Source organism: Rosa rugosa, chromosome 5 (genome assembly GCF_958449725.1).
Source record: "Rosa rugosa chromosome 5, drRosRugo1.1, whole genome shotgun sequence".
Classification (NCBI taxonomy): Eukaryota; Viridiplantae; Streptophyta; class Magnoliopsida; order Rosales; family Rosaceae; genus Rosa; species Rosa rugosa.
The window spans coordinates 19,169,807-19,187,988 of NC_084824.1; the positions used below are offsets into that span (position 1 = coordinate 19,169,807).

At 43.6% G+C, this 18,182-nt stretch overlaps 3 protein-coding genes across 4 annotated transcripts; 1 reads left to right on the forward strand and 2 right to left on the reverse strand.

The window, feature by feature from the left end:
- Positions 1-444: 444 nt before the first annotated feature.
- LOC133710570 (uncharacterized) lies at positions 445-2,840 on the reverse strand. Of its 2 annotated transcripts, XM_062136675.1 has the most exons (3): positions 2,693-2,751; positions 927-1,015; positions 445-846 (listed from the first exon to the last, which is right to left on the reverse strand). In XM_062136675.1, the coding sequence occupies exon 3, from the start codon at positions 842-844 to the stop codon at positions 671-673; it is 174 nt and encodes a 57-aa protein (XP_061992659.1). In that variant the 5' UTR covers positions 845-846; positions 927-1,015; positions 2,693-2,751; the 3' UTR covers positions 445-670. The 2 variants fall into 2 exon arrangements, with proteins under 2 accessions (XP_061992659.1, XP_061992658.1); XM_062136674.1 differs by lacking the exon at positions 927-1,015 and having other exon boundaries at positions 2,693-2,840.
- A 46-nt stretch (positions 2,841-2,886) lies between these two features.
- Positions 2,887-4,821, forward strand: LOC133710569 (NADH dehydrogenase [ubiquinone] 1 alpha subcomplex subunit 8-B). The gene is made up of 3 exons (XM_062136673.1): positions 2,887-2,999; positions 3,096-3,295; positions 4,484-4,821. The coding sequence occupies exons 2-3, from the start codon at positions 3,108-3,110 to the stop codon at positions 4,614-4,616; spliced, it is 321 nt and encodes a 106-aa protein (XP_061992657.1). The 5' UTR covers positions 2,887-2,999; positions 3,096-3,107; the 3' UTR covers positions 4,617-4,821.
- Positions 4,822-5,314: 493 nt separating this feature from the next.
- LOC133710116 (serine/arginine-rich SC35-like splicing factor SCL28) lies at positions 5,315-9,714 on the reverse strand. Its single transcript, XM_062136110.1, has 7 exons — positions 9,349-9,714; positions 8,580-8,657; positions 8,201-8,365; positions 8,020-8,078; positions 7,871-7,910; positions 6,069-6,338; positions 5,315-5,562 (listed from the first exon to the last, which is right to left on the reverse strand). The coding sequence occupies exons 1-7, from the start codon at positions 9,552-9,554 to the stop codon at positions 5,553-5,555; spliced, it is 828 nt and encodes a 275-aa protein (XP_061992094.1). The 5' UTR covers positions 9,555-9,714; the 3' UTR covers positions 5,315-5,552.
- Between the last annotated feature and the right edge of the window lie 8,468 nt (positions 9,715-18,182).

Here is an 18,182-nt window from a genome sequence, read left to right on the forward strand (position 1 = left end):
GTAATACCGGAAACTGAAATATTTGGTAGATATGATTAAAAACCGAAAATTTTGGTTGGTAACTGGTAGCTCAATTTTAAAACCGAAAGCTTTAGTTTTGAAGTTGGTAATACCTATAATTGATTCGAATCGACCGAGTGACAACCTTAGTTCTCACCAAAGATAGATTCAGTAGAATTTCACTTGATTGTCTCATTATTTGTCTTAACTAATATTTTTTTAATTTTTTTTTTTGAATAATCCTCTCCTCTCCAAAGCTTTGTCCTTCCATAGGTTTCTCTATGTTTGAGACAAGAAGAGAGAAGAAATAGCAGAGGTTTAACATGAGAAAGACTAGCAACTCTTTCCTTTTTCTTTTTTTTTTTGTCAAATTTAATGGACTATTGATAAAAAGCAAACACACATAAGGCCTCATAGGATCTCAGGAGTTATAGAAGGATGACATTACTGGAGAAGAAAAAAAGACATTAATTCTTAAGATCTTCAATGTTTCAATAAGCACAAAATTTAAACTTATTAAACTATCGCTAGATAGAGAAAAATTTTCAATGACATCAAATAGACAGCACTTGAGAGAATGTAAGCTCCAAGTCAAATTTAGAACAAACTGTCTACAGGGAACAAAATAGAGGATGATAATGAAATACATCATCCATATGGGACACCTTGCTCATTTCATTTTTGCCTCTGTAAATAGAACATGGCGATTCACCCGGGGGTCAAATTTTCGGAACTCAAGCTTCTCTACCATCCTAGAAGGCTTCTTCTTGACATAGAAAAATCCAGTTCCAGCAGCTGAGACAAGTCGGATGAACAACGTAGCCTTCTTCTTCTTGTCGCCCATTGCTGAATTCAAACAACACAAAGTCAATCAAATAAGTAATAGAAAACATGTTTCACTACAACAAGGATGGGCATATTATTACCTAAGATCAGTGGTTAGAGCACCCACTACCTAAGATCGAGGTCATGGGTTCGAGTCACCATGGGATTAGGAGTGAAATCATTTGATCCTCTTTTTAAAATGAAAAAAAAAAGAAGGATGGGCATATTATTTGTCCAACTAAAAATGTAACACTGCAGAAAACACGAAATTACTACATGGAAATACCGATCTTCAGATGGCCCTTATCCACATTCTTACTCACATTTCAGAACAATTTAGAATAGAAATAAGTAGTCCACGACCTATATTTATAAGTTATAACACAGAGCCTACATACTTGTGGGTGTATAATAGTTCCACAGTCCAAACTGGCTGGGGGCAAGAACATACACAAGCAAAGAATCAAGAAAACTGCAACAAGAAGATCCCATGACTGAGATGCCAAAAAAAAAAAAAACTCGTAGTATTTCTTTATCTCAGTGGATGTCATGTCTTAAATGTGTGACATTGCATGCACATATAAACGAATATTTGAGCCAAACTAAATTGTAGTATGTGTAGTTGTAGCTGGCTAACTTTTGTATTGAATACTTTTTGTGGTTATGTGTTCATCCTCTTTAATTGAACCATATCTACAGCTGAATCTACCGCTTGCAATCACATTATCTGGCTTCATTCAACTCAGGATAAAGTGAATGCTTGTTGACTGCCCAATTTTAGAAGTTGTGAGCAGTTATATGTTTTCCTCAATATAATCTAGAAAAATTCATACTGAACAAAGAGCATATATATTCCTGTGTGAAGAAATTCCTCATTGCACACGACTAGAGACCCTGTAGAACTGATGGTGAATCAGTATATATATATATTCTTCAACTGTGTTTAGAAAAAGTAACATACAGAGCCCACATATTTGTGGGTGTAAAATAGTGCAAAAGTACATGGGGAAAATCACAAACACAAGCAAAGAATCAAGAAAGATATCCGCACCAACAAGATTCCACGAACAAGATCAAATAGACATGCCCACAAAATCTCCCAAGTTGTAATCGTCTATATGCAATCACATAACCTTGTATACTATCTAAACCGTGTACGCTACTATCCTCAATGACAGTCTTCAGACAAACACAGATACTGTAACGGCAGTAAACCGAGCTCGTATTTAACCACAGAAAACGTCTTACCACTTCATTTTCGACAAAAAGAAACTCATCCCTGTTGTAACCAAATGAATTCCAATAAACCGCCATTTTTAACAAAAAGTCCCCGTTTAAGTTCAGGCTCTATCGCATAGACTCTACCATACCTCAAAAAAATCACACACACTTCTGCAATGCCGTTCAGGTCAGCAAACTAAATCGCACAGAGATACTAACTAAACTGATAATCCCTGAGCTGAATAATCCTGTTACCTCGCAGATTTCATGAAAAGACACACATCTCCAACAGAACCAAACAAACCTCAACAGACCCTGATATAGACTGTATACCATAATTCAAAGTTTCATATACTGCATACTTCAATTTGATACTTGTATGGTTACCTCAGTCAGAACCAAATAGTATAATTACCCCCCTCAATGGTTTCCCATCAAAATTTCACCACTTTGTTTACCAAAAAAAAAAAAAATCTCAACTCTCAAGCTATAACAAATTTTACCTAAAAAAACCCTACGAACAAGAATGGTTTAATCCCTTTTACATCTTCCAAAGCATTACACAAGTAGAACAACAGCAGCAACAACCATAAAGAAACAAAATTGAAGCTTTTCCAAATAACAATAGAAAGAATTGAGGACTTACTGTTCAAGCTTTGCAAGTAGTTGTAGTAATGGAGGAGGAGGAGGAGGAGTGAGCCTAAAAATGGAGCCTTGATTTCGTCTGAGGAGTTGAAAAAGAAGAGAAACAAACCTAAACGGCACAAAACGCAGAGTTTTGGGATGTATCCCCTTTAAAAGACTAAAAAGACCTTACCTTTTTGGTTTTGGTCCTCCAGCTCCCCAAGTCAGCTAGTACTAGTTTGTTATCACCAAAAACCTTAACACACTCATTTCCTCTCTCTCTCTCTCTCTCTTTCAGAGTTTCAGTCTCAGCTGAGAAAAACCAAAAGGTAGAGAGGCATTTCAGATTCTGGGGTTTGTTTTGTGATTTGATTTGTGGAATTTGGAGGTTTTTGGGATTGTAAAGGTTGGATCTTTGTGAGCAGAATCGATCGGAGATGGCGAGCGCGGTGGACGCAGCAGGAGATCCGATCCCGACGTCGGCGGTGCTGACGGCGGCGGCGAAGCACATTCAGTTCAGATGCCAAGAGGAGAACGTGGCCTTCCTCAAGTGCAAGAAGAAGGACCCCAATCCCGAGAAGTGTCTCGACCAAGGTCGCCAAGTCACTCGCTGCGTCCTCACCTTGTAAGCCTTTGAGAATTTTTCATCTTCCATATTGTCTGGGTTTCTGAGATGATAATGCTGCAGAAGTAAAGAGATTGAAATGTTAGGGTTGTTGTTGAGTGTGGTTTGGGATTTTGGTCGTGCTCAAATGACCTCAATGTGGTTCATTTGGTGTGCAAAATCCTCAAATTTTTTCTTACGTGTTGGTTTTGGATAAATAGAAATTGTTGCTTAGAAATTTGACAACCCAAGTTTGGAACTTTGGGACCATGTACTTTGAAAGCAATAAGCTAGGCGCTACTTGCTAGGAGGTTATTAGTATGATTTAAGGTCTAGATTAGTTTTTCATGTATATCGAGTTCGACAAGTTCCTGGGCTGCTGATTTCTGGATACCTGTTTGGAACCTTGTAGTACCTAATTTACTACAGGTTTTTGTTCTGTGAAGAAAAGAAAGGACGAAATCCTTTCTGCAAAGAAAACTGACGATGAATGACAATTTGTATGTTTTCCTCGATGGTTTCTAGTAAAACTAGCCCCCCGTACCCAAACTGTAGATTGATCTAGGTTTCATCACATTATACTATCTTTTTGATCAGTTGCTTCATTGCTTTTCTTTTACCTTCTGGACCATGTATGCAGGTTTCCACTCAACATTTCTTCATTATTCTGTGTGATTGGTAGCATCCTGAGTCATGTTTCTCCTACATATTGCCCCTTGTTGGCTTATTCAGTCGCCTAGATCTTCTAGAGAAAGCCTAAACCAATAAATGAGGTTCTAGGCCAAAATGGCAAAGCCCAAAATACTAAGGACTTGAAGTTTTAAGTCACATTTCCAAAACACAAAGACAGAAATTCTGCTCGCCTTATCTTTTATATCACTGTATGATCAGTATAACATATATGTAGAGCCTCCCTAGCAGCCTCTAAAGTCAACTGACTTTCAAGTATCAACATTCGCTTCAGCAAGTTTTTGAAATCTGCACGAGAAATTTTATATTTGCAGTAAAATAGAGTTTAAATTCTTTGTGATTTGCATCATCTCTGTGAAAAGTTGATCGTCAATGGTTATTGGTAAAAATTATCGCATCTGTAGATCTTATCACATCACACTGATGTGCACCTTACCTTAACACTTGCACCAGACATGCATGGACAGTGAGAAGATTTGTTTTGTTACATGTCTAAATATGAGGCATTTCTCCCTGCAGGCTGAAAGATCTTCATCAGAGGTGCACGAAAGAGATGGATGAGTACGTTGGATGCATGTATTACAATACAAATGAATTTGATTTATGTCGCAAAGAGCAGGAGGAATTCGAGAAAAAATGCCCATTGGAATGAGAACATACTCTTTGTCCCACCATGATTGCAATAATATATGCAGTGTGCAATGAGCAAATACTGTTGCGTACAATTTCAGTAGATCTTGTTTTTCGATCTGAGCTGTTTTCTATTTGTATGTCCAAATTTTGCTTGGGGAATGCTACCTAGCAGGAAAATGTTTCACATTTTTAAGCATAAAGGATTACTTCTATTGTAGCAGGAAGGGTTGGTGATCCAACTTTGCATCGAATAGTATACCTGCTTGACCAGTTACTGTATGTGGAGCTAAAGCTAAAATCAGTGGCGGTTCATATCAAATACTAACCCATCAATGGCTAAAGCCTAGCCATTGTAAACCCGACCACATAACTTAAGACCGCAACCTCTGAATTGTCTTCCCTTAAATGAACAAAATATGGTACACTTCCCGGTTCCCATGGAATCAGGCATCTGGAATTTTTCTTAGAGCCTATTTGAGATTTACTTGTGAAATGCTTAAAAGCGCTTTCCAAAAATTCGAAAAGCATTTTTTCATAGAGCATCAAATGCTTCTCAAAATCACTTAAAAGTGATTAAATTCAATGAAGACATTTTACTTTATTTTGATAATATATTTATATATAAAACTGATTTTCTTTATTAATTCAAAAGCATCTCTGGCCCCTTAAAGCAATCCCAAACACGCAAACAGCAGAATTTGCTGTTTGAGAAAGAAATCAGTCAAACTAGAACCACCTTATTTACTGCCTGTAAAAGAAAACGGAACAATACAAACTCACATAAAGCTTCTTCAAAAATTACATTCCCATGTGACTTAACACAATGTGAATGGTATAAATCCATTAAACAAAAACTGACATGGTCCAAAGTCATATTTACTACTAAGCAAACTAATGCAGTTTGAAGCAGCAACCAGCAAACGATGGCACTTCAGAGCAGCGTATCAGACAGGCATCAGCGAGGACTGCAGAGAAAAAAAATTGAAGAATCAACCTACTAGGCAATATAAGAAAATAGGATATCACACAAACATTAATCATAAGCTACACTACATCTTAGTATCTTGCCTAATAGACTCGAAATGTTACTATTATTTCATATATATTTGACTATTTGTCTTGCAATTAAATAATGCAATAAAAGAAAGGAAGAGGAAAGCCAAAGTGATTAACAGCAGCATGTAAAAACTAAAAACTATCGAAATGCTCATATCTATTTTTAATCAAACAATCCCACAAACCTGCTTCGCAGACCTGGGCTCTATGTTGCTGCCCCGTCTAAACTTGGCAATGAATTTATTTTAAAGTAATATAAAGTATTAAAACACAAATTGTATTATCTCATATTTCATAAGATTTTCTTCAGATCTAAGACCAAGCTCAGTGGGGGCTCACTTTGGAGTAAGCATAATATGATAAGACTGGAAATTGCATGTCTTATGTAGAGTACTAACTGGAAGAGGCATCTTACCTGTATGACCGTGAGCGTGACATAGGACTGTGCCTATTACCCCTTGGACTCCTTAACCTTCTAGGTGCATAGACTCTCTCATCACGCAGATCCTGACCGTTATCCCTTGGACTTGGGGACCTACTGCAGTCTCTCTCATCACGTGGAATCCGTCCATTCTCCCTAGAACTTGGGGACCGCCTGTAGTCTCTTTCATCGTGTGGTGAAGGAGATCGTGAAATTGATCTAGACTGCACGGGGGAACGATAATGATCCCTAGCTCCATGGTCCCTGCCAATGGAAGAAATACATACAACATTACTTTTATGGAATAAATCTACAATATAATCATCACCAGAATGATATCAAATATATTTGATTCAGTAAGAGATACCCACTAAAACCATCATGACTTCCAAGATTCATCACAAGCAAAAGTAAGGTTGCCACAAGTAAATATTTGATACAAGTTATCTGTTGAAGATAACAGAATAGCTACTCACATCCTCTTCATAATCTAATTCATCAAAATATGACCTTTACCTGAACCTTTTCAGGGTTCCGAACAAAAAATATGAAACTTGATCCAAAAACTCAGTGTTAGGCTAGTACTGGTTGATCAGCATCTGAAAACTTCATAGCTCTCTTTGCCCCAACTTTCTAAACCAGATAATATCTTTTCCTTCAACAATGTCACCATACTCTACCGGTGAAAATCTTTGAATTGCTTCTTTTCTTTGTAGATGATTTCTTTCTTTGGCCAACTATAAGCTCTATATTCTTTCTTTACTGGATCGTATATGCAAAACAAGATATCAAACTTAACAAATTTTCTTATTAAAAACTTACTTTAACAGTTAATAAAAAAAGATAGAAATAAAAGAATACTATGATTCCAATCATCTCTCAAACCAAGTTTAGCTTGTCACTTCAATCAATCATAGAAAGCCTCACAAACTCAAGTCATAAGAGTACGAAACCCAATTCCATTTGTAGATGACAGTTGAGGGTGCATGAAGATAGTACTTATGCAGAGACTTTGGTAGAAAGGTAAAGAAGTTGCCATCACTTTTATGATCTCTTTTCTCATTAAACTTTATTAATCCCGAAGTCTTTAAAAGTCTCCTTTTTCACTTTACTATCTGCATAAACAAGGCCACCAGCAGATATTATACAATTCAATAGACACTCGATACAGGTAAGAGAAGCAATCTCCGTAGGTAAAGAGTTCAGTAAAGAAGCTCTCATGGTTATACAAAATATATCACCATAGACACAAGTCCATGAAAAAAAAAAAAGGTAAAATTTTCAAACATGTGATCAGTAAGATCTCCCATTCAAACTCTGAAGGTACGAGAGAACCAAAATTTTAACCAAAAAGAAGAATGAAAAACGGAGTAAGAGAAACAAATAAATGAAAAGAAGAATGAAAAGCAGAGTAAAAAAAAAAAAAAAACAAATAACAGCAAACTGCTATAACAACAATATAATTCAACCATGGCAACAAAAGATGGAGGGCTCCATCATCATCATTAAAATATTGCACAACACAAGCTCCAACATTAAGCCGGATGTACTTCTTTGTGCTTTGTCCCTATTGCCTCCACAAATCAACAACTTGCAATATGATTTTTAAAAAAATATATATTAAAAAAATAAAAAACAGTATCTACTCATCCGTGAGAAATAACAATGCAAAATTATCACTATTAACACCAAAAAAGGAGCACGGCAAATTTTTCAGAGAAAACAACCACCATATGGTGCAGATTACTACAATATTATAAAAATGTAGCATAAACTTCTGGAGATAATATACAGACCTTGAGTCGCGCCTAAGAGGTGAAACTGACTGGGAGTAGGCTGTGAGCAAAAACGATTAACGGTAATTAAGTACACAGAATAATCTGAGAAAGGACTTCGCATAAGTTTTGTCTATAGTTGGAATCCCCAAGTAAAAGTTCAAACTCACAACGATATTGCCGTCTTGGAGACCTAGGTGGAGTTCTTCTTCTTCTAGAGCTTCCTCCACTAAACATAAAATAAAATTTAGAAGATTAAAAAAGTGAAATTATAAAATAAACATATAATTCCAATTAATAAGACATGAGGTGATTGGTAGATTTGCAAGGGGGAAGTAAAATGCACCCTACCTTACACGAGTTGTTGTGCGCATTTCTTGGGGAGTTTTTCTGTTCTCCTCAGCAAAAACAATCCTTATTTCACGTCCACCAATAAGTTTATGGTTCATTTGTTGCTTTGCTTCAGCTGCGTCCTCTGCATAACGGTACTTCACAAAGCCAAAGCCCCGTGGCTCCCTATATTGGAATAGCTTAATTAATATAACTTGAAATTGCAGCATCATGTCTCATATCAATTAACAAGGAAAAATCCATAAGAACATCAAGTTCAACTTTACAAAAAGTATTTAATCAAGAAGTTCGAGTGTTACACATGCAGACGACTCAAAGCAGAAAAGAGCTCTATTAGATTGCTAGCATTATCTGAAGTATGAAATGTAAAAAACCATACCGGGTGTAGTAATTCTTAGGAAGATACACATCCTTCACTGGACCAAAGCGCTCAAAAGGGATCCTAAGATCATCTGACCTGCACAAATAAATTATTTGGTTTCAGACATGACAATAATAACATAAGAAGAAGTAGAAGAAGAAAAGTCTTGAATTTAAGTACCACAAAATTTTCTAAATTCAAGATTTCGGGTTAAAAGGGCTTTGCGGTAATCAACTTAATTCATATAGTTAACTATTATGCCTATAGTTATATAAAATCTAGTTGTTGTCAATACACTGTTATTCATATCTATGGTAAATCCCAAACTAGCGGTCTCACAACACCAACAGACAGACAGGGTGACTCAACAGTCTAGGTTCCATAGGCATAAATGGAAAACTAAAGCCAAAATACCCATCATTCCCTATTGGCACAAGAGCAGAGCTACATTTAGACTAGCCGGGAGAAACATTAGGCCAGAAAGTTTTTCATAACCAGCATCCCGGCGTTTTATAAAATCTAATGCACACAGTCCACTTCACAGCAACTCGGCCCCTTTTCTAATAAAAACCTCAATCCTACTACTTCCATTGCAGCTCCCACTAACATGTTAACAACTTGTAATGCACTATCATCACAAATTCCAGCATCACTTTCGTTTTAGTTTTCGTTTTCGGCTTTGATAACCTCAATATGTGAATCACAATTAGATTTAACTAAAGAATGATCAACATAAACCCTACAAAACCAACAAGATTGCTAAGGCACGTAGAAAAGGAGGCAATACCTAGCGTCAAGAGGAAGATTGCGAACGAGCAAGCCAGACGGAGCCGGTGAGCGGCGGTCTCGGTAAGAGCGGCTGTCACGGTAGCGGTCGCGAGGCTCGTCGTCGTCGTCGTATCGCTTGCGTCCACGTGGCGGAGTTCTGCTACGCCGGCGAGGGGGGCTGTAGCTTCTGCTCAGGCTGCGGCTGCGGCTCCGGTACCTGGCCATTGGTGGAGAGAGGGCTTGAATTTTTGAAGCAGGAAAAACCCTAACCCTAGTGACTGGTTAGGGTTGGAGAGAGAGAGAGAGAGGAAAGGGGTAGGTGTTTCTGTGAGGTGGTTTGGGAGGTTTGGATTTGGAGGGAGGAATAGTGCGGTGCAGATACCAGCTTTTACTTTTAGTTTATTGGTGGTTTTTATTGGGTAATGAATACTAATGATACTAATCTGGCCCAATTATAACTCTTAAACCCAACCCAAAATTTTCTTTTAGGAAAATTTCGCAAACAGTGTACCAAGTAAATGCCACTAATAATTCTTATACATAAAGTTCCAAACCAAACATTTCAGTACACGAAATCTGAAACTCGACCCACTATCAGTACACGACGTCAATTTTTGACACCAAAATATCCATTATGCCCTCAGTTCTTTTTTTTTTTAATAAATTTTTTTTTTCTGTTTTTTTTTTCCTTCGTTTTTTCTGTTATTTTTTTTCTTTCGTTTTTTCTGTTTTTTTTTTCTTTTATTTTTTTTCCTTCGTTTTTATCTCTTTCTTCTTCCTTCTTCCGGGCTCACTCCCTCACTTCCAACGCCGCCTTCCTCACCTCCATGCTCACTCTCTCGCTTCCAACGCCGCCCTTGCCCTCCAATTGGTGAGATTTATGGTCCTACAGCTTATATTTGTAACTCAGCCAATATTTAGTCATGTGAAAAGAAAGAAAGAGATAAAAACGAAGGAAGAAAAAAAAAATAACAGAAAAAAAAATTATTAAAAAAAAAAAAAAGAATTGAGGGCATAATGGATATTTTGGTGTCAAAAATTGACGTCGTGTACTGATAGTGGGTCGAGTTTCAGATTTCGTGTACCGAAATGTTTGGTTTGGAACTTTATGTATAAGAATTATTAGTGGCATTTACTTGGTGTACTGTTTGCGAAATTTTCCCTTTTCATTAAGCACCCAAAAATTCGATGCATTCAAGTATATTTCTGAAATAGTCATATATCATAGAATTTCTTTTATTATTGGGAATCTGGGATAGTTTTTATTTTTAATCAATTCATTAATGATTGTCATTATCCTAAGTCAGAACGGTTATTACATACTCTTCCGCTACCATTTAAAGATAGGCAACAGGTTGTGAGGATACCACGATGACACATAGGTACTGGACCATTCATTTAACAACCAGTGCTCACTTATTCAAGCAAATCTATCAACTACGATACTACTAGGACATAGTTATGGACAAATGTAAATGTACATACATGTACATTTGCAAGCATAATTAGCTATAATGGGTCACGCTCATTGTACCGCCAAATGTACTAATTCCAACCAAAGGAATGACACACAGATACACCGCCAGGCGGGCTACAACCTCAGCGGCGGATCACCCCCAGATCACCGCCGACGCGCCGCCACGCACTGCGCCAAGATAGCATCAGAAGCTCCTGAAGCTGGGAACTGAAGCACATCAGTCCCACATCGAAAACAAGGAAGAGGTCAGCCTCCTCCTCACCTATAAAAGGTTCTCTCCTCTCTCCTCATTAATTACGCATTCAATACTTACCTACTGTTACTTTGTCAACATAAATACATTGACTAACTTAGGCATCAGAGAGTTGAAGACCGCTCAGCGCGGTCTCCCTCTGACGCCCTTTGTATTTTACTTGACAGGTAGCGGAAGCTTTGAGAACACCACAAGTATCGATCCGCCCACCGGATCAGCGTTAACAAAGGTTCAGCTACCGCCGAACTTTTAGACATTAACATTGGCGCCGTCTGTGGGAAGCCTTGAACAAAAGATCATCCCGTCACAATCACCATGACTAACGGTAGCGGGGGAAACGCTGAAGAGCAGGCAGACCATTCCGCCATCCCCCAACCCTCCGACCCAGCGGTGGGCGTTAACCGCGCACTATTCACAACCCCGGCCAACCCCGGCGTTGAGGCAAATCCAAGCAGCAGCCGCCCGCTGGGCCAGGATCTAGTCACTATGTACGAACTAGCACTGGCGGATCTTCATAAAGCAAACGGAGAACGTGAGGAGGAGCGCAAGGAGAAGGCTGAGGCTCAAAGACAGTTGGCTACGCTAGTGTCACGTTTTGATGAACTGAAGAGGACGCTAGAAGCTACCGCCAATCCAGCGCAAAGCGAACAGTCACGTAGCACCAGGCGTAGTCGACCCGGCACCGGCACATTGGTACCGGGGCCAGTCATACAGATGCAGGTACCGCTGGACCCACCTGAGTTATTGGGGATGGGACCACCGCCCATCCCCCAACTAATGTTGGAGCAAGAGGCGGAATCACTGCCGCATACCAACCGCTCGGAGGCTAGGGCGAGCACTGAAGGCAATCCGCCTGCGCCAGGTCCAGCGGAATATACAGGCTGATTCCGCCGACGATGCAACCGCCCAGATATTGGAAAGGATGCGCCAACTGGAGCAGAGGTTGATCCGGGCGGAGTCAGGCGCCCCAGCGCCAACTGAGAACCCACTTTTCGCTTCCAAACCTGGGCCCTTCACCGCTGCGATTCTGCAAGCTATCAGACCAGCGTCTGCAAAAACCCCAAAGATGTCGCATTACGGCTGAATGTCTGATCCCTTCGTCCACATGGACACCTTCAAGAAAGTCACCAACAACAAAGGATTTGACGATGCCACCCTGTGCCACTTGTTCAGCGAAACATTGGACGGTGAGGCGATGAGCTGGTTCTTCGAGTGTCCACCAGGGTCCATTGACTCATTCCATGCACTATCACACGCCTTCCTCTCTCGGTTCATCCTATTGTCCGCCGGACATCACAATACAAGTCAGCTGTTCAGCGTCAAGCAAGGGGCGGACAAATCACTGAAGGCCTTCGTCACGAGGTGGCGGGCGGCAGCGTCTCAGTGCCGTGACCTAGACAAAACAATGGCATTGGCGGCCTTCAAGCAGGGACTCCTCAAAGGGCCATTCCTCTATCACCTCAACTACAATCATCCTAATGCGGCGTATGACCACGTCATGAGTGAGGCGGTCATCCATGCCCAGGCGGAGTTCCTCACATATGGAGAAACCCCACCGCCACCAGCAACTCCAGCAAAGTCAACACAGCCATCCCCCAGTCATCAGGAAACCGCTAACAAGACCCTTTCAGCACCGCCAACTGACAAGAAGAGGGAGTGGCAACATGGCCACCATCAGAATAAGCGGCAAAGGGACCAGCATTACAACAAGGGCAACTGCCCAACCCATGGGGATAACCGCAACAAGCAGGCGGAGTCCTCACAGCGGTATGCAGTGTTCACGGTCCTCACGGCCTCGTATGAAGACATCTACAATCAGTGCAAGGATCAGATCTCACCGCCACCCCCCCCCCCCAAAGTACCCAAAAACGGGCAAGCCCAGGAACACCGGCAATTGGTGCAAATACCACGAGGACAGCGGCCACAATACCAACAGCTGCAATGCTCTCAAAACGGCCATTGAGACCTTGTACCGTGACGGCAAGTTTGAGCAGTTCAAGGTGCGCCAACCACCACCAGTAATTGCCAACGTTGAGACCTTGGGCCGCATCAACACCATCGATGGCGGTGCTCCAATCACCAGCATGTCTCACAGGGCAAGAAAGCGTTATGCACGCGCTAATCATCCAAAGGAGGTCTGCAACATCCGCTACGAGAGGTCCGCCAAGCTCCCAAAATCAGGTTGGGAACCTATTACCTTCTCATAGGAGGAGGAGCGCGGGGTGCATCTACTGCATGACGACCCATTCTTGGTTGACGCCATTCTTGGCAAATTCTCTGTGGGGAGAATCTTGGTGGACAGCGGGTCCGCTGTCAACGTCATCTTCAGCGGATGCTACAACCACCTCAAGCGGAACAAGAAACTACTCCAGGATCACGAGCCGCTGCTCAGCTTCTCCGGCGACGTCACACAACCGCTGGGGTCGGATTACATGCGACTGGTTATTGGTACTAGTCCATGCATGGCGGAGGTACATACGGAATTCATTATTGTCGATTGTTTCAGTTCGTACAACGCCATCATTGGACGACCAGCGCTTAACAAGCTTAAGTGCATTATCGCTGGATACATGCTTCTCTTGAAGTTCCCCACACCCAACGGCACGGGCTGTGTGAGAGGAAGTCAACAGTTGGCTCGAGAGTGCTATTCAACAACTGTAGCGCGGTCAGCGCGCCGCCATGAAATTCTGACGGTGGGCAATCAGACACCAAACATCTTTGAGGATCCTAGGGATGAGGAGAAGAAATACGTCAAGAAAGAACCGGTCAACCCGGAGACGTCGTGGAAAGTTGTCTGCATCTCAGACGAGCACCCTGAGCAGACAGTCCGCATAGGCGCCCAGCTAAATCCAGAGGTGGTGGCAGAGCTCACTCAATTCCTGCGTGATAACGCCGCCGTCTTTGCATGGTCCTACGCGGACATGCCAGGTATCTCTCCTGAAATTATCACTCATAAGCTGACCATCAAACCCTCCTTTTATCCCATCAAGCAGAAGCGGAGGGCCTTTGATGAGGAAAAGTACCAGGCAATAGGAGAAGAGGTTGCCAAGCTACAGGGCATTGGATTCATCCGCCAGGTCGTCTACCCCCAGTGGATCTCCAATTTGGTAATGGTCAAGAAGCCCAGCGGCAAGTGGCGGATGTCTGTCGACTTCAAAAATCTCAACAAGGCATGCCCAAAGGATAGTTTCCCGCTACCTCGTATCGATCAACTAGTCGATGCAACCGCCGGACATGAACTCCTCAGCATGATAGACGCTTTCTCCGGATATAACCAGATCAAGATGCACCCCGGCGACCAGGAATGCACCACCTTCACCACCGACAAAGGCCTCTACTGCTACAATGTCATGCCTTTCGGTCTGAAGAACGCCGGTGCAACTTATCAGCGGTTGATGAACGCCATGTTCGCTGAGCATCTGGGAAAAATCATTGAGGTCTACGTAGACGACATGCTAGTTAAGAGCATAAAGGCCAGCGGACATGTGGCAAACCACAAAATCATAGTAACCATTCTCATGGCCTATGGTATGAGCCTCAACCCAGAAAAATGTTTCTTTGGAGTCACCGCCAGCAAATTTCTGGGTTACATCGTCAGCGAGCGAGGCATCGAGGCTAACCCGGACAAGGTACAGGCCATCCTTAACCTGGCGGACCTCGAGTACAAGGTGGACGTACAGTGCCTCCAGGGCAAGTTAACCGCCCTTTCTCGATTCATCTCCAGACTCACTGATAAGTGTGCCCCATTCTTCAAACTCCTCAAGACGACTCACAAAAAAGTCATCAACTGGAACCCAGAGTGTCAGGCGGCTTTCCAGGGCTTGAAAGAATACTTGGCAGCAGTCCCTCTCCTTTCTGTCCTTATGCAAGGAGAGACACTGTTCATCTACTTAGCGGTCTCGGTGTCGGCGGTAAGTTGCGCCATTGTCCGGCGGGAAGGCCAAGATGAGCTTCCAGTGTTCTACGCCGGCAGGGGCATGAACGGAGCAGAAACAAGGTATCCTCCCTTGGAACAACTAGCCCTCGCACTCATCGTTGCCGCCAGGCGCCTCCGCCAATACTTCCAGGCTCACACAATCCATGTGTTAACCAATCAGCCGCTGAGGCAAGTGATGCAGAACCCTGAACACTCGGGGCGCCTCAGCAAATGGGCCATTGAGCTCAGCGAGTTCGACATAGACTACAAGCCAAGAACCGCCATGAAGGGCCAGGCAGTGGCGGACTTCATCGCTGAACTCACCGACCGTCAGCCAGAACCCGGTACCGAGACAAAGCTCGGAACAGAAATGGTAACCACTGAGGAAGCAGATCCCCCGCACTTGGATTGGAACCTGCACGTGGACGGCTCCGCCAGCACTAAGGCCAGCGGCGCCTCGCCATTGACAGGACCCAGGGGACTGAACGCGGAGTACGCGTTGAAATTCAACTTCAAAGCTTCAAACAACATGGCGGAGTACGAGGCACTCATCGCCGACCTGCTCCTCGCCATTGACTCAGGGCTGACAACGTCAACATATTCAGCGACTCTCAATTAGTCGTTAATCAGGTCAACGACAGCTTCCAGGCCAATGACCAACAGTTAGCGGCATATTTGGGGTACGTCAAAACGTTGCTCAAAAAGTTCAAATTTCACACCATCACACAAATCCCCAGGGAAAAGAACGCCAAAGCTGATTCACTGGCGAGACTGGCAACCGCCCAGCCACATCAAAGTCCAGCGGACACAAGAGTGGAGTGCCTTGACAGGCCAAGTATCACCAAGACCCTGGCGGAGATCTTCAGCATTGAGGTCAGTCCCAGTTGGATGGACGAGATCATTGCATACAAGCGCAGCGGCACATTGCCGGAGGATAAGGTCCGGGCAAGACAGCTCAAACGGCGAGCAACCCGCTATAACATCCAGAATGGCAAGCTTTACCGCCAAGGATTCACCCATCCCAACCTCCGCTGTCTAACCCCAGAGGAGGGAAAGGTCGTCCTAGCAGAAATCCATGCCGGAGAATGTGGAAACCACTCGGGTGCCAGATCCTTGGCCAACCGCACAATGCGACTAGGCTACTTCTGGCCCACACTTGGTGATGACGCCCGGCGAATTTCGAGGTCTTGCCACAAATGCCAACAGTTTGCAGATCTCCCACATGCACCGGCAGAGCCGCTGTCAATCATCATCGGCCCATGGATTCACTCATGGGGCCTTGATTTGATGGGAAAGTTCCAAACCGCCAAGGGCCAGTTCAAGTACATTATTGTTGCCATCGATTACAACAGCAAGTGGATAGAGGCGGAGCCACTGACAGCAACAACTACCGCCAAGGTAATTCACTTCCTCTGGAAGAACATCTACTGCCGCTATGGTGTCCCACATACAATCATTACAGACAACGGCACGCAGTTCAACAATAAGGAACTCATTTCCTTTACCGCCAACTTGGGCACCAAGTTAAGTTTTGCATCTGTCGCCCATCCCCAAACCAACGGCCAGGTCGAAGCAGCAAACAAGATAATCCAGAAGCTACTAAAAAAGAAGCTCGACGACGCCAAGGGTTTGTGGGCGGAGAAGCTTCTAGAAGTCCTATGGGCCACCCGGACAACTCCAATTACCGCCACCGGCGAAACTCCTTTTTGTATGATGTTCGGCACAGAGGCTGTCCTACCTATTGAAGTAACTCAGCCTACCGCTAGGGTCGAAGGCTACTGCCCAGAGACCAACAGCGACGGCGTCAACTTGGACAGGGACCCCCTAGAAGAAAAAAAGACACAAGGCCCATTTGCACAACTTGCAAAACAAACAACGGGTATCGCGTTTCTACAACGCCAGAGTCAAGGCCCGGAACCTCTAATTGGGGGACTGGGTAACGACGGAAGTCATTCCACCGCCAACAAAACTCCGCCCAACTTGGGAAGGTCCATACAAAATCGTGGAAGTCGTTAGCCCGGGCACCTTCTACTTAATGGACAAGGATGGCATCACGTCGACCCACCCTTGGAATACCGAACACCTTCGGTATTACTACAAATATTCATCCGCTACCCAGGAGCATCTTGACTTAGCTAAATTTTTGTTCAATATTTAGCTAAGGGAAGCTACCCAACGGGTATTACCCCACTTTTGTACACGCTGATCAATCAGCTATCAATGAAACGAGGAATTATTCAAACCATTGTTCCCAAGTCCGGCACCGAGGGCAACTGGCAATGCCAGCAATCGTCAACGGACCACGTCCGCTACGTGGTGCACTTAGACCAATCTTAATTCCTTTAATGTTTCATCGCTTGACAAAAGAAAACTCTAAGTCAAACTACTAGCGGTACAAACACATCATAACAAACACATTCAAAAAACTTCATTCCATTGCAAAATAGTTGTTACAAATCGTTGTGCCTCAGCGGCTACACAAGAAAAAGAAAAAATAGTGAGGTTCCAGCTTCAGGGGTTGCCCTCGACATCTTCCGCTTCAGCATGCGGCAGCACAATTGCGCGGCTCGTTTGATCGGACCCCCGGGCTGTGGGACTTGGAGTATCTATTGTGCCGCCCGCCCGGGTGTGCGCCGCCAGGAAGCCGGCACGCGACACCTCCGACTGGGTAGGAGGAGGAGTCTGCTGGGATCCTTCTGCCAGTCGTGCGCCACTTTCTCCGCTACCTGAGGGGGCACCTTCCGCGGGGGCAGGTAGGACACTTTTCTCCGGCGGAGCACTCTTAGCCGGCGGCACGTCGGGCTGGGACGCTTTCGCGAAGTCGGTGGCGCCCTTCCGCGTCAGTATGTCTATGTTTGCTAGGGCCCCAGCCTTCGCCGACTCGGTCAGAGCTTTCTTGTACTCCGCCGACTGTTTGAATGCTTCAACGGCAGCGGCCGCGGCAGTATCCCCTTCAGCCCTCAGGCGAGCAACCTGGCCCTTTAGCCGATGCACCTCCGTTATTCTGGCGGCGGACTCCCGCTGCACGATAATGAGCTTTTTGTCCGGCCCTCTAGCCGATGCACCTCCGTTATTCTGGCGGCGGACTCCCGCTGCACGATAATGAGCTTTTTGTCCTTGGCGGCTATCCGCTCCTGTAACAGGGCGATGTCCTGCTCCAGCTTGGAGACGCGGTCGTTCCTCTCCAAGTCCCGCTCAATGGCCACC